The following is a 14,540-nucleotide window of genomic DNA, read 5'->3' as shown; positions in this document are numbered from 1 at the left end:
GTTATGAATTTTGATGCCTATTTTAGAAATTCGATGCCTGTTTTCTTTGTTGCGTTTTAGACGCCCAAGAGTGGCTGTGGTAACATACCCCTGTCGCAGGATTTGCTTACTATACAGTTTCAGCCTATATAGTAAGCAGTTTCGGCCCCAACATCAGATCAACCTCTCACACTGTTCTCAGCATCCTCTGTCCACTGTTTCTTACTCTCAATTCTTACTTCTTACTTCTCTTAAGCTTATCTGGTTGTCTTTTAGCTCGCTTTTCTTCCTTCCTGGTGCCTTTTCCCCCAATCTCCACAACGAATTTTCTTTTCCCTTCTCATATCCACATACCCCATCACTCACCATGACTAACTGCACCACCGATTGGAGCAATGTCACGCTCGCTACCTTCAATCAGACTCTACTCAATGATACCTCATTGTGTACGAAATGCACCTGTCCTCTCGTCCTGGACGGCGAGCAGCTGTCTTGGGTGCGATACTACCCGAACCTGGCGGGCAATGTCCTCTACGCAGCTCTCTTCGGCCTGTTCCTCGTGCTGCAGCTTTTCTTTGGCATTCAGCGCAAGACGCGTGGATACATGATCGGCATGACCCTTGGATTGATTCTTGAAGTCTTGGGCTATGTCGGACGCATTCTCCTCCGCTACTCGATGTTCGAATTCTCGTGGTTTTTGATGTGAGTTTCCCTCGACGATAACTCAGCCTAAACATGAAAACTAACAACAATGACAGGTACCTTGTTCCTCTCACCATCGCACCGGCCTTTATCTCCGCAGCCATCTATCTGACCCTCTCGCGGATCATCACAATCTACGGTGCTGAGCATGCCCGCTTCCGCCCCCAGGTCTACACCTACATTTTCATCACGTTCGACATCATCGCCCTGCTGCTGCAAGCCGTGGGTGGTGCTGTCGCCTCCATCGCCGACGCCTACTCGTCCATGCAGGATCAGGGCGTGCACGTCATGGTCGGTGGCCTTGCATGGCAGGTGGTGTCTCTGTTCATCTTCTCGTGCCTGGCTCTGGATTTCTATCTACGTGTGAACCGTGCTAGCCGCAAAGGAGTCCCGCTCAACCCGGCGTTTGACTCCCTCCGCGCCCAGCGGTCCTTCGAGCCCTGGTTTATTGTCTCCCTGTCTCTGGCCGTCCTGTTCATCTTTGTGCGGAGTGTGTTCCGGTGTGCTGAGCTACAGGGTGGATTTGGCGGCGAGTTGGCCAATGAGGAGATTACGTTTATGGTACTGGAGGGAGCCATGATGGTGCTGGCTTGTGGGTTGTTGACATTCTTCCACCCGGGATTGATTTTGGGGGCTAGGGAGTGGGCGTTGGCCAAGTGGAGTCGCGGCGGTAAGGGGGCTTAGATTAGATTATTTTCTTTGGATGCGGCTGAAGGCTGGGGATTGGGTGGAGGGTGTGACCGGGCGTGATGTGATGAGCTGGTTTACGTGGAAGAGTTTGTTTGCTTCCTTGCGTTCTTACTTACGGATATTAGGCTTAGGCTTGGCTGTGCTTGGCTTGGGTCTGGCTTGGGTTTGGGTTAATTATTTTGGTTTTGCTTATCAGCCTTGCAGGTTGTCTGTGGGAAGGGGATGAGTGAATGACAGCTCAGAACCGAGTGTCATGAAAGGCTAGACCCACTCATCGGAAGAGATACCTTTTTGATTTTGTTGTACTCACCATTAGACCGGACTTACCATGGAAAATGCGTTGGATACATGTTCTGATAATGAGATAAGAAATGGAACAAAAATCTTCCAACATGATCAACAACTCTTGAACCGAGCTTCTCGGGGAAATCAAGAGACGATCAGTGGAAAATTCCGTGGAATGAAAGTCTTACCTAAGAAGAGTCGGGGAACGGAATCTCCTGTCAGCAATCTGACACCCACTAATGCACGGTCCAAGCTACTCCAGGCATAGAGGACGTCGATCATCGCACGTATACGAAGTATGGATCCAGTTGTTGGTTGCCAGTTGAACTAACTTCCAAGGTATCATTCCCCTAGCAGAGGCTCGGGCGTTCTCTGAGGCTCTTTTCTAAGAAGTGTTTCCCAACACGCTATGCCACGACACTTTCGCCCCCAAGCAAACCTCTAAAAGAAATGCGTGGGAATACGAATGCTAAGACGGCCCCCATGTTACGACCAGTAAATCCCCGCGTGGGACGGATGATTTCCATAATCCATAATAAACGGATGCTAACGTATGTGCGGGTGGTGCCGTTGGCCCGTAAATTATTGGGGGTGGTAAGGCTGACCGTCGGGTATTGATTGACTCTGAGGCTGAGGCACTCCTTTGTTCCGCCCGGAGTGGACCTGACTCGTTGGCTTGTCTTTGGGGGATGTTGATCAATCTACGCAGTAACGTGGTCATCGCAGTTTCTTTAGTGATAGGTATGCGGATAATTATTATTGTACTATCTAATGTTAGTATTTCACATTTGTTTAGATGAATTGACTCCTTCCAAGTTCTATAGTAGTGCTGCTTTTCGAGGGTTGTGATGAGGTGGTTGTTAGGGCTCGTCGGAAAATATATATCTTCATGATTCTCAAGTTGATTCAACAAGTCATCATACTTAGACTGCTAGTTTAACATTATTACCTAGCATAACGACAACACGAACCTTCGGCTTGGTTCTGAATAGGACAGTCTCACGAGTCTAATGAGCTTGCTAGTTTCTGTTATGACTATTGGTTAAGCAAATCGACTTAGCTCGGGGAAGAGTGAGATTATCTCAAGGTCCGTGCACTTGGAGTCGCTAGGCGGTGTAACTTATCAGTCGTGTACTATTATTAGTCTATCTTGGAAGTGACAAGTAACCGCCAATCAGAAACAACCTTCATTGTTGGAAACCAGGCCAGCCATAGTTGGGTATTTGTAGTCTAATCAATCAGATCTGCCGCTAGAAATCAAACCGGGAGGACGCCTTCGCCAATGGACCACACGAAGATACCAAGACAAGCCATATGGACAAAGAACTCTAATGAACAGAAAAAGGAAAAAATATTAACACATCGCATGACTGCGATCAGTGGGTATCTTGGCGGTCGGTTCCCGTCACAGACCAGAAATTCCGCCCCTTCTTTGTGTAACTAACCAAGCCCCTATGCAATTAATCGCTTCGGGTTTTGTGCGTTTCGCTCGGATTTTGTCCGACGCAGCCACGTGGATATGCTACAATCCCGCGTCCGCACCGTGTTCAATGAGCAGTTTCATCATGTCTGTCCGCCCCGTAATAACAGCTCGTTGGAGTGGTGTGTAGCCCGCCCGGTCTCGCACATTCACCGATATGGGATATGTCATTAGCAACAATTGGAGAGTATCAATTGTGCCGCGCGAGATGGCGATATGGATTAAGGGCTCGTCGGCCTCTGGATCACGGCTGGACAGGGAACAGCCCGAGGCGATTCGCCGTTGCGTGTCGGACATGTTGCTTGGCATTGGGCGGAGCATAGGGTCGACGTTGGGCGGCGATGGGGGCGGGAAAGGATAGTAGACATCGGACTCCAGCCATCGCATCGCGTTCTGGGCGCTCGCTGTCGAGGCCATCGTCGAAGGTGATGCGGAGGTCGGCATGCTTGTGACAGTCGCTGTAATGTCTTTGGTTTTATCGAAGCAATTGGTGAAGTCGTGGTCCAGGTCCGTCGGCCAGCTCAGTCCATCGCCCAGCATCTCCTGGTCTGGAGACGGGAAATATGTACTCGGGGGGTCGCGGGGACCAGGAGAGACGCTGCTAGTACTGACTTGAGACGAGGCTCGCGTGGGACGGTCGTCCCCGTCGCTGGTACTGGCGCTCGCGCTGATGCTGCCGCTACTGCTATCGTTGGGGGTGCTGCTGTTGCTGTTCATGGCTTCTTGAAGGTTTTTGACTTGGCTTTTGAGGAGCTCGACCTCTTTCGTACGGTCGCGCATGTTTCGGCCTGGTAGAGAGCGTTAGCTATGCTACTTGTGAGTAGCGAGTAGAGGATGTACTCACGGTATGCCCGTTGTGCTAGACGGTTCTGAATCCTCCTCCGCTCAGCGGCATCAGGGAGATCCTCCCAGCTCTCGCCTGGCTTCATCAAGTCGGTGTATGAATTATGCTTGGGACGTCCAGATGGTCGGCGAGTATCAACGACCACGGGCAAAGTAGTTCCGTTTGACCCTACCAGAGGGTTCTGCTGTTGTTGCTGTTGTTGCTGTATTTGATTCATTTTTTTTCCTCCCTAGTTATCTATCCAGACCTGATATGGACAAAAGAATTGGATGTAGATATACATGATGAAGGGATACAAATAGGAGGTACCCGGTCCACTTTTAAACTTTGCTCTGCCCCGGATCTCAGACCACATGGCGATTTTCGAAACTGGCCAAGACGGGCGGCGGCATGGCACGCCCCAAGTCATCATGGCAAGGCTGGCTTGTGGTTGGGGGCTTCAAAATGGTAGGGGCCCCGTTACGAAATGAGCCCTACATTGATCTTACTCTGGGTTGCTTGGGTGCGAGACCAACTGTCGTGTCACAGCCTCCTCCCTTATTTTACCATCTTTCATTACGGTACCGACTGTCCCCCGCCTTCTTCTACTCACAACCCATTGCACGGACCCCGTAATACCACCATAAATCTGACACGAAGAAAAGTATGGATTGCGGTAGAAGGACCAAGCAACTTGGGATCTTCGTCAGCCATGCAAGATGGCACTTCGAAACAGGTGTTAGTACAAAGATTGGCAACGCTAACCTATGTTTGATGCGATCTAAGCCATGCTCTACCGTCTTCTGGGTTGTTTCAGAATAGGTTTTCGCCCCAAGGACCTGGTTAACCTTTGGGTGGGATGAAACATGTCAGTGCAATTCTGGGGCCGTGGCAGATTTACTACTACTGTGATTACTACAGATGAGGGCTTTTTCTAAGCATCATACAAACATCCTATGATGATGTGTTTCACTTCTCGTCTGTTGTTAGTATTACTATTACTTTAGCTGTTGCTGCTGCAGCTATTATTGTTCTTGTTGGTGAAGGACCTTCTTTGCATATCATGTCAGATCTCCCACCCACGTGGTTCCTCTCGTCGCAAGCTTGTCTGGATCAGACAACGTGGCTGTGGAATACGGGGTTCGTATTACGTCTTGGATGAATTTGAATTATCTTCAGCTGGAAAGGACTGTCTATACGTAAAGGTTGGATGGTAGAGCAATTTGGGGGCCATGGAGACGATTGATGGGCAGTTGTGGTGGTTGGTGCTTCAGCTGGGGATCAGACCGCGAAGGATGCGTGATGGTTGACTTGCCGTGCCGACAAATTCATCTCTAGAGCTATGCAATGCCAACCTGGTCTCAATTGCAACTAAGTATCACGGAAGGCGAATAGAAATTCGTTGTAATACCAAACCGAAGGCTTAGCTTCAGTCGCATATTTTCTGCATACTGTCTATGAAACAACAAGAAAAAGCAATAGCAACATGTCTCGAACTGCTGCACCCCGCAACCTACATTCCGCCCGTGTTCCCAAACAAGCAAAATGTGCTCCTTTTCCACGTAACCCATCGCCATGGCTGCCATGTGGTTACAGCATGCATTCTCCGATGAACTCCATCGCAGACCCAATCATATATTGCACACGGTCTGCAGGCCAGACCTCTTCATCCTGCGGCTGGATTCCACCGTCGATGCTCCTGCAATTCTTACCCCCCTCTCCTACCAGCGAACCCCCCTCTTTCTCCTCAACGTTGCTGGCAGACCTATCTCCATCATTATGAGTAATGCCATTATCATCATCATCAACCAACAACCCCGCCCGCTTAAAGACCTCCACGGGAGGCACAGTAACCCTCCCAGCCTTAACCACATACCGACTGACCAGCACAGCCAACACCCCCCTGCGGAGGTTCCCATCTATCAACACGGCCGTGGGCCCTCCATCAAGGTCCACTTCCCTCAGTCCCTTATACACTTCCCTCCTCAAGAAATACGTAACCGTCCACAGCGAGCGCTGATCCCACGCCAGGATCCGAGTAGTCACGCAATAGCGCTGAAAGGGGCGAATTTCACGCAGGAACCGCGCCTGCACTGCAGCTAGCATAGGCATTCCGCCTAGCGATGCCAAGGCCGGCCCAAGGAGGCGACTGAGGAGGCGGGCGCGGCTGAGATCCGCATCTGTAAAGAAAGTGCTGTTGCTCTTGTGTAGGTTGAGGTCGATTTCCGGCAGGGGGCAGTGGGTTTGGCTTGTGTGGGGGCGGAAGAGGCTGGGTAGGGCTGGATAGAAGAGATTGGGAGTGTTGATTGGGTGCGGGGATACGAGCTCTTTGGGGCGCTGAGCGTTGCGGGGTTGCAGGATTCGGTAAAGGGAGGGGAGGAGCTGGAAGGAGTAGACGAGTGGGAGTGATTTAGCATTGAAGAAGAGGATCAGGATGAGTATTGAGAAGAGGAAGAGAAGCATTGTGATTGCGTATGGATGCTCGTGCTGATGGAGTTGCAATGGGACGAGTGGTATGAGGTAAAATGAGGTGGTCTGTTGAATGGATGAGAGGCTAAGTTTGGAAGGATGATTCTGTACTGTGGACTAGTTATAGTGTGTTAATTCTAGGAGGCTAATTACTTGAGTGATTACTACACTGGTGGTAGTCAGCTGCGTGGTAGGCTTCCTTGGGGCCAATTCGGGGGTTTACTGGATGCTGAGGGGTAAGAACTAAGAAGTAGGAAGTGGTCTGAGATTAAGGATACTAATTTTGGTTCATAATCTGCAGCTTGTGGTAGGCGGTGAAACAGTGAACGACAAACACGAACCAACAATGGCTCCTATCGGGGAAAACACCATGTGGTTGGCATGCTCTGATCATGTTGGTCCCACGTGGAGACGTTTTGGTCGATGTTGGTGTTTCATCGTCTACCCGTTCGGTAAATCCTAAACATTCTACAGTCGATCTCCGTAACCAAGCCTTGTTTAGCCACCATTTTAGTGTTCGTGATTAACTTTACAAATCCTTTCTATGTCTAATTCTCAAGTATCCAGTACACTCAAAAACCCGTGACCTCAAAACACCAATCCTCACGGTCTGGTGCCTGTCCCTTTTGTATCGCGCGCATGCTGCGAGCAAGATCACACAGCTTCCCATCTCCAGTCGCCTGGAAAACATACTTTTCGCCCGTTGACAACCGATCGATGGAAGCAATGGGCACCGCGGCGGCGGCAGTTCCAACGGCAATGACTTCATCTAGCTCCCCTAGTGAAGAGAAAGGGAGCTGATGTGAGATCTGTCAGCCCACCCGATCGCCAGGAATAAACAAAACTGGAGACAAACACGATACTACTTACCGGAGATTTATCCACCTTCCAGCCCTTGCTCTTGGCAAGGACCTGTAGACTCGAGCCGGTGACGCTCTCGATCGCATTCTCCGACTCCGGCACGACCAGCACATCCTGGCCGTCCACGACCTTATGGCCCAAGAATCCACTCGTGGCAAATTCTTCCACGAGGGAATGCGTCTCACTGTCAAGATGCAGCGTGATATGATAACCCATCTTCTGCGCCTTCCCCGCGTGGCGCCATACAGGGGCGTAATTCCCTCCGACCTTAAACCGACCCATTCCTCGTGGCGCCGCCCGATCAAATTCCTCGCATACCAAGCCCTTGATCCCCTGCATTCCGTGGTATGCTCGCGCCGGGTGGCAGTACACCGCAAAGATGGTCTCCTCACACGGACCTAAGGGTAAGCCATCCGACGCCCCGAACAGGACTGGTCGGATGTACAAGAATCCCTCGGCGTCGAGTGGGGGTACATATTCCGCGTTGGCAGCAACCGCGAGGCGGATGCACTCGAGGAAGAGATGCTCTGGGACCGGAGGCAGACAGACGGCGTCAGCAGAGCGGGCCATGCGCGCGGCGTGGAAGGTGGGTCGAAAGACGGCAATGGTTTCTTCTGCTTCCTGGGAACCATGACGGTGGCGGCGGCGGCGCATTGCCTTCAACCCCTCGTAACATTGTTGGCCGTAGTTGAGGCCCGGGCAAAGACCGGAGATGGAGATCTGGTTTCCTCTCTCGAGAGACGGGGAGGTCCAGGATTGGGTGGATTGATGGAAGCGGAGCTCGACGTGGCCGTTGACGGGAAGATGTTTGGTCATGTCCAAGTTTGCCCAGTCTGAGTCTGTCATTAGTCCATGAAATCGATTGCGTGCAGGGTGGCTGTGGTTGGAGGAGGGGACAGTGGGGGATTCTTAGTGCTCACCAAGGCCCGCCTTGGGCGCGGGAGGGAATGGCGAAAGTGATCCCATGGTGTTTGGTTGGGTGAGGTATTTGGGGAGGGGGGTGAGATTGATGAAGTTAACCTGAATGGATGATGACGATATTTGATCCTGCTTCCATCCTTTTATTTCTTTATATATCTAGGATCTTTTGAGGACGTCTTAGTCGGGTCCAAGTCATCAAGTCTGGGGGATTTACTGGGTCGATGCTCATTACGTGCGTAGTAAGCAAGAAACCAGTAAAGCCGCCGGGGCTGTGGGCACAGGCATTGAAATTCCTCGTCAGAGTACCTTCATGACTGGCTGTTCAGGTGAATGTGATGAGTCTAGTAAACTAGCTAATATTAGCCCTGGTTGCAGAACTGTTACCTCGTGTTCTGGAATTAGTGGATAAACCCCCGCAATCCTTCTAAGCAAACAATATAATCACAACACTGCCCCAATGACCTTGGGGTAGTAACCACACAATAAACTGACTAAAAGCCAGCACTTCTAGTAATTGGTTTGGAAGATTAATCTCATTTAACTGTTATTATTAGCGTTGTGTTTCAAGTTTCAGTGTTCCAGAACAGTCAGCACATGATTCTAGGGCATTACTGTAGACGGTTAGTGTCACCGCCGCCCACTCTATCTTACGCTTATTTCTTACTATTCAACCATGACCACGTTTTTGACATGGCTTTTTCCCCACTAAATATTGCTTACTACGCATAAGATTCACTGCATAGTAAGTTGAACCCTTACAGAACGTCACGCGATGGATCCGGTTCGTAGCCATCCATCCACAGCCTCTGTGACAAGCAAGCAAATTGCCGATCAAACATAGCTAGATCATGTAGGAAAAGACCTATCTCTCTCCACTTCATGCACATAGAATTTTCTACAGGGGTAGCTCAACACCATGGGCGCTCAAGCATCCAAATGTCCGGTCAATGTCGAGACGGGGTTTGGCCCCGCCGCCGACTGCTATGATGGTTTCGACTTCACTTTGCTATTCGAGGAATCTATCCTCACTCTTGTGCCTGCGGGTATCACATTATTCCTTTTACCTTTGTTTCTGTTGCGATTGAAGAATGAGGAGAGGAAAGTGGTGGAATCGTGGCATCATGTGGCTAAACTGGTATGATATCTGCCCCTTTGACGATAACGCAAGGAGACAGGACTAACCTTTATTCACAATGAATTTAGGCTGGCTGGTTTGCCATATCAACAGTTACGCTCGTGCTGGTAGCTTTAACCGCCAGCAAGGGCCCAACGACACGGACATCAATTGCGGCTAATGTTGTTGTTTTGCTACTGGAGATTGGACTCACGTTCTTGTCGCACTGGCAACATGTTCGCAGCGTGCGCCCATCAGGACTTCTGGTACAGTACCTGGCTCTGACGCTGATATTCGATGCCGCGCGCTGTCGTACTCTCTGGGGGGTACAGTCAGGCGATAAGGTGGCCATTGTGCTAAGCATCGCCGTCGGTATCAAAGCCGTCCTGTTCGGCCTGGAGGCGGCCGAAAAGCGAGGCATCCTGCTAGACAAGTTCAAGTTCCTGCCTTTCGAAGCTACCGCCGGCGAGTTGAATCTGTGGTTCTCGTGGTGGTTGAATCCGATCTTCTTCCGGGGTTTCAAGAAGCAGTTGTCGATGGACACTTTATTTGATGTCGATCCTAGCTTGAAGGCAAATGACAAAGAAGATGGGGATACTTTGGCGGAAATGTGGAAGTATTGTGAGTTTTGCCTTTGTTCATTCATCCACACATTGGAACAAATCTGACCACTCTCTAGGGAAAACCAAACTCCGCAATCCACCCCTACTGCTGATTTGTCTCGTGCATGCCCGAGTGCCACTGTTGAAGTCCATCCTCCCACGTCTCGCCCAGATTGCCTTCACCGTTGCGCAACCGTTTATCCTACAACGCACGCTAAGTTACATTCAGAACGACGGGTACGAGAACCGGTCATCTGTCGGCACAGGGCTTATCGTGGTTTACGTGATTGTCTACATTGGCATCGCGGTGACGACTGCCCTAGCGCAGCACTGGACCTTCCGGATGATCACACGAATGCGCGCGGGGCTAGTCGACTTGATCTACCGACACACGCTGGAGATGATTCCCACGGCACTCGATGGCGCCGATGCAGTGACGCTAATGAGTACCGACGTGGAGCGGATCACCAGCGGCCTTCGCACGTTTCCAGAGCTCTGGGCCAACCTCATCCAGATGGGCATTGCCATCTGGCTTCTGGCCGGCATGCTTGATCTCGCCGTCCTCGGTGCCTCCGCCGTTGCCGTTGTCTCCACTGGCTTGGCCATCTGGGTCGCCACTGGTGCAGGTATCGCCCAGAAGGCCTGGCTGGACCAGATCCAGTCACGCGTCGCCGCGACAGCCAGTATGCTTGGTGTGATGAAGGCGGTTAAGATGACGGGACTGACGCAGCCACTGGGCGATAAAATCCGGCAGCTGCGCGAGGAGGAAGTCAAAGCGTCGTCTACGTTTCGGTTGATCTTGGTGAAACTCGTCACCCTGTCCAATGTCTCCGAGGCGATGAATCCAGTCGCCGCGTTCGGCTTGTATATCCTCTTACAGCGGTTCCAAGGCTATGCGGTTATGAGTACGTCCCTGGTGTTGACTTCCTTGGTGCTCCTCCAGTTGTTGCTCGTGCCGCTGGCAATGCTCATTGATAGTCTTGCCGGGTTTGTGGGTGCATTGGGATGCTTTCGCCGTATTCAGGACTATCTGGGACAAGAGACCAAGGTCGACGGGGAGAAAGCTCGTGCTGCTACCGGCGGATCGAGTAGTAGTAGTGAAGTGGAGAGCCTTGCGCGTCGAGAGAGACGGCGGACAATTCCTAGCTTGGTCTTGCCGACTATTGAGGTCGCCGAGTTTCGCTTTAGTTGGCTCTTGGCCGATTATTCTGGAGAACAGGGGCGAGCGTCCAGGTTCTTGGGCGAGGAAAGAGGAGGAATTGGTGGAGGTATTGGGCCAGGCAATGCGGGCCGTGTCGTTTCAGGTGTTGGTTCGATGAGGTCCGCGCGAAGTCGCCGACGCACGCGACGCATCATCCCCGAGCCAGTGATTGAGTTTAAGAAGGTGTCAGCCGGGTGGAAGGACGGGATGGTCGTTCTCCGGGACATGTCGTTCAAGGTACCTCGGGGCCAACTAACGATGGTTGTTGGGTCCGTGGGCTCTGGTAAATCGACGCTGTTGTATACACTCCTGCGTGAGACCAAGGTTTCTGCGGGCTCGATCATCGGGTCTCTGGACGAAGCGGCGTTTTGTTCGCAGTCGCCCTGGGTAATCAATACCACGGTACAGCAGAACATCACAGGCGACTTCGCGTTGGATCCGCGGTGGTATGCGACTGTGGTGCAAGCGTGCGCATTGAGTCTCGACTTGGCGCAGCTCCCACAGGGAGACCAGACGATCGTGGGGAGTTCGGGCATTGGCCTCAGTGGTGGTCAGCAGGTGCGCATCTCCCTCGCTCGCGCCATCTATTCGCGTAAACGTACGATTGTGCTGGACGACATCCTGAGTGGTCTCGACGCAACCACAGAGAAGTACATCTTCTCCTCCCTCTTCGGCCGCCATGGACTCCTCGCTCGCCACGGCGTGACTGTCATCCTGGCCAGCCACGCTGTTCACTTCCTCCCCGAAGCCGACTACATTCTCGCCTTGGGCCCCAAAGGCACCATCGTCGAGCAAGGAACCTTCACCGACTTGGCCCGGCGGTCCCATGGCGGGTATATCCGGGGACTGGAAGTCCGCGAGCGTCAAGCAGCCCACCACAAGCCCCAAGAAAGCAGCGCCACACTCGAAACGATTCCCGACAACGAATCCCAAGCTGTGCTCCCAAGTATGGATATGAACGAAATTCCAGCCCGCGATTGGTCAGTGTATGCCTACTACGTGGAGTGCTTCGGCTGGCCGCGACTGGCTTTCTTCATTTTCATCAGCGCGATATTCGGGTTCGTGATCGTCTTCTCGCAAGTATGGGCTGAGTGGTGGGGAAACCACAATACCAAGTACCCCAACGACAAGGCGGGATACTACTGGGGCATTTACTTCGTACTTGGCCTGATGGCCACCCTATCCCTGGTCACGGGGTGTACTTTCTTCGTCATGGCCCTGGCTCCGCGCGTGGCACGGACTATCCACACACGACTCCTTCAGACCGTCCTCCAAGCCCCGATGTCCCTCTTCTACACGACGGATAAGGGCTCCTTGACCAACCGGTTCAGCCAAGACCTCGAACTTATCGATCTTGAGCTCCCCGTCTCGGTAGTGCAAACCACGATGATCCTGTGCATCATCCTCGCCCAGACTATACTTATGGCCGTCACTTCCAAGTACCTTGGCGCCGCACTACCCTTCATCCTGGCCACCGTGGCCGGTCTGCAGGTTTTCTACCTCCGCACCTCACGCATTCTCCGTCTCCTCGACGTGGAGGCCAAAGCCCCGCTGTTCTCCCACTTCCTGGAAACCCTATCCGGGCTCGTCACCATTCGAGCCTACGGCTGGCAGGAGGCGTATACGCGACGGAATCTGCATAAAATCAACGAGTCCCAGAAACCATTTTATGCGTTACTGTCGGTGCAGCAGTGGCTCGGGCTGATGCTAGACCTGGTGGCGGCGGGAATAGCGGTGGTGCTTGCTACAATCGCGGTCAAGACCAAGGGGTCAACGGATTCCGGGCTGATCGGCCTGGCATTGATCAACATTGTCGGGTTCGGTAGCGCCATTAAAAAGCTTATTGTGTTCTGGGCGCAGTTGGAGACGAGTGTCGGGGCGGTAAGTCGCGTGAGGTCCTTTGTTGGCCGGGTAGGTAGTGAGCATAAGGAAGGTGAAGCGGGAGAGGGGAGTGTTGGGCCAAATTGGCCCGAAAGGGGAGGGCTAGTGTTTGATGCAGTCGTTGCTTCTTATTCTTCTTCTGGTGATGGCGAGGATGGGGATGAAGAGGAAGAGGTGGAGCCGGTATTGAAGGGAATTTCGTTGCGGATTGAACCGGGCCAGCGAATTGGAGTTTGTGGACGGAGTGGCAGTGGGAAGAGCAGTCTCGTTGCTACGCTGTTTCGAATGTTGGAGATGGACTCTGGGAGGATCATCGTCGATGGTGTGGATTTAGCGTCGGTGAGTCGCGATCTCGTGCGCGAGAGGATTATTGCTATCCCTCAAGATGCATGTCTCCTGCCTGGGTCGGTGAGATTCAATCTGGATCCTAGGGAGGAAAGGACGGATGAGGAGATCATGGATGTTCTACGTGAAGTCGGACTCTGGGAGGTGCTTTTGGAGCTTGTTGAGGCGGAGGAGAAGAAGGATGAGGTTCAGGAGAAGATTGCCGCTCCTGGTGATACTCCCCCTCCACTTCCTATCAAAAACAGCGATGTTCTTAACGCCCCCATGCCCACCACCGCCATCTCCCACGGTCAACGCCAGCTCATCTGTCTCGGCCGTGCTGCCCTCCGTCGCTCGACAATCCTAGTCCTCGACGAGCCTACGGCCGCCGTGGACGTCGAGACCGATGCCATGATGCAGCGGATCATCCGGTCACGCTTCGCCAGCCATACTATCATCACCGTGGCTCATCGACTGGACACAATCATGGATTTTGATCGTATCGCCGTGATTGATGCAGGCCGGTTGGCCGAGTGGGGTACGCCCAAGCAATTGGTGACCGGAGACACACTGTTCCGGAGGTTGTATCGGGATATGCATGGTGAGGTGGATGAAGACGAGGCTTGTCCCGCCTACGAAGATCACTATGATCATAACGAGGTGGATGAGGAAGATGGCGACTACAGCTCTGCCATGGAGACAACAACTTCGGCGGAGACTCATACGGGGACGGTGGTTGTGGATGAGCAGTTGAATACCTGGATATGATTGTTGTATTCGTGTTTGTCAATTATTTAGAGCGTGGTTATGGTTATTGTAATTTTATCTAGAGTAGTATATACTTCGCAGCGCATGCAGTTTTCTTAATGGTTACATACAAATCCAGCCTCCCCTAATATAGTGTAGATTTCATTTCTGTGCCGAGACAACGCATAAAGAACACATAAGTGTTCCTCTACAGTATGCTCTAGTTGAAGGAGATACTCTGTCGCCTCTTATTGTGATGCAAATCTCAGTTTGGAAGGAATCTGTCCCTCGCTGATTTGTGGAATCAAACTTCCCTTCGTTTTACCAGATGCCCATGGGTGAGAACACAGAGATCGAGTAGGTAACCTACCCCCGCCAAATTGTGAAAGACCTTTCGATTGCGACGTATCGAAGTCCGTCGCCCCAAAACAGCCTTGTCGGAAGCCTCTACCAGCAGCACA

At 52.1% G+C, this 14,540-nt stretch overlaps 5 protein-coding genes across 5 annotated transcripts; 2 read left to right on the top strand and 3 right to left on the bottom strand.

The window, feature by feature from the left end:
- Positions 1–346: 346 nt before the first annotated feature.
- On the top strand, positions 347–1,365 carry AKAW2_81289A (RTA1 domain-containing protein; the record flags this gene model as incomplete). The annotated part of the gene is made up of 2 exons (XM_041682404.1): positions 347–681; positions 738–1,365. The coding sequence occupies 2 exons, from the start codon at positions 347–349 to the stop codon at positions 1,363–1,365; spliced, it is 963 nt and encodes a 320-aa protein (XP_041549250.1).
- A 1,813-nt stretch (positions 1,366–3,178) lies between these two features.
- AKAW2_81288S (uncharacterized protein) lies at positions 3,179–4,197 on the bottom strand (the record flags this gene model as incomplete). Its single annotated transcript, XM_041682403.1, has 2 exons — positions 3,179–3,924; positions 3,981–4,197. 2 exons carry the CDS (start codon positions 4,195–4,197, stop codon positions 3,179–3,181), a joined length of 963 nt encoding a protein of 320 aa, XP_041549249.1.
- A 1,352-nt stretch (positions 4,198–5,549) lies between these two features.
- Positions 5,550–6,422, bottom strand: AKAW2_81287S (acyl-CoA thioesterase; the record flags this gene model as incomplete). The annotated part of the gene is made up of 1 exon (XM_041682402.1): positions 5,550–6,422. The coding sequence occupies one exon, from the start codon at positions 6,420–6,422 to the stop codon at positions 5,550–5,552; it is 873 nt and encodes a 290-aa protein (XP_041549248.1).
- Positions 6,423–7,000: 578 nt separating this feature from the next.
- On the bottom strand, positions 7,001–8,255 carry AKAW2_81286S (putative secondary metabolism biosynthetic enzyme; the record flags this gene model as incomplete). The annotated part of the gene is made up of 3 exons (XM_041682401.1): positions 7,001–7,225; positions 7,299–8,122; positions 8,210–8,255. The coding sequence occupies 3 exons, from the start codon at positions 8,253–8,255 to the stop codon at positions 7,001–7,003; spliced, it is 1,095 nt and encodes a 364-aa protein (XP_041549247.1).
- Positions 8,256–9,126: 871 nt separating this feature from the next.
- AKAW2_81285A (uncharacterized protein) lies at positions 9,127–14,100 on the top strand (the record flags this gene model as incomplete). Its single annotated transcript, XM_041682399.1, has 3 exons — positions 9,127–9,345; positions 9,414–9,945; positions 10,004–14,100. 3 exons carry the CDS (start codon positions 9,127–9,129, stop codon positions 14,098–14,100), a joined length of 4,848 nt encoding a protein of 1,615 aa, XP_041549246.1.
- Positions 14,101–14,540: the final 440 nt, after the last annotated feature.

This window comes from Aspergillus luchuensis, chromosome 8 (genome assembly GCF_016861625.1).
Source record: "Aspergillus luchuensis IFO 4308 DNA, chromosome 8, nearly complete sequence".
NCBI classification, from domain to species: Eukaryota; Fungi; Ascomycota; class Eurotiomycetes; order Eurotiales; family Aspergillaceae; genus Aspergillus; species Aspergillus luchuensis.
The sequence above is the reverse complement of the archived record's forward strand: the minus strand, read 5'-3'. Positions and strand labels throughout refer to the sequence as shown.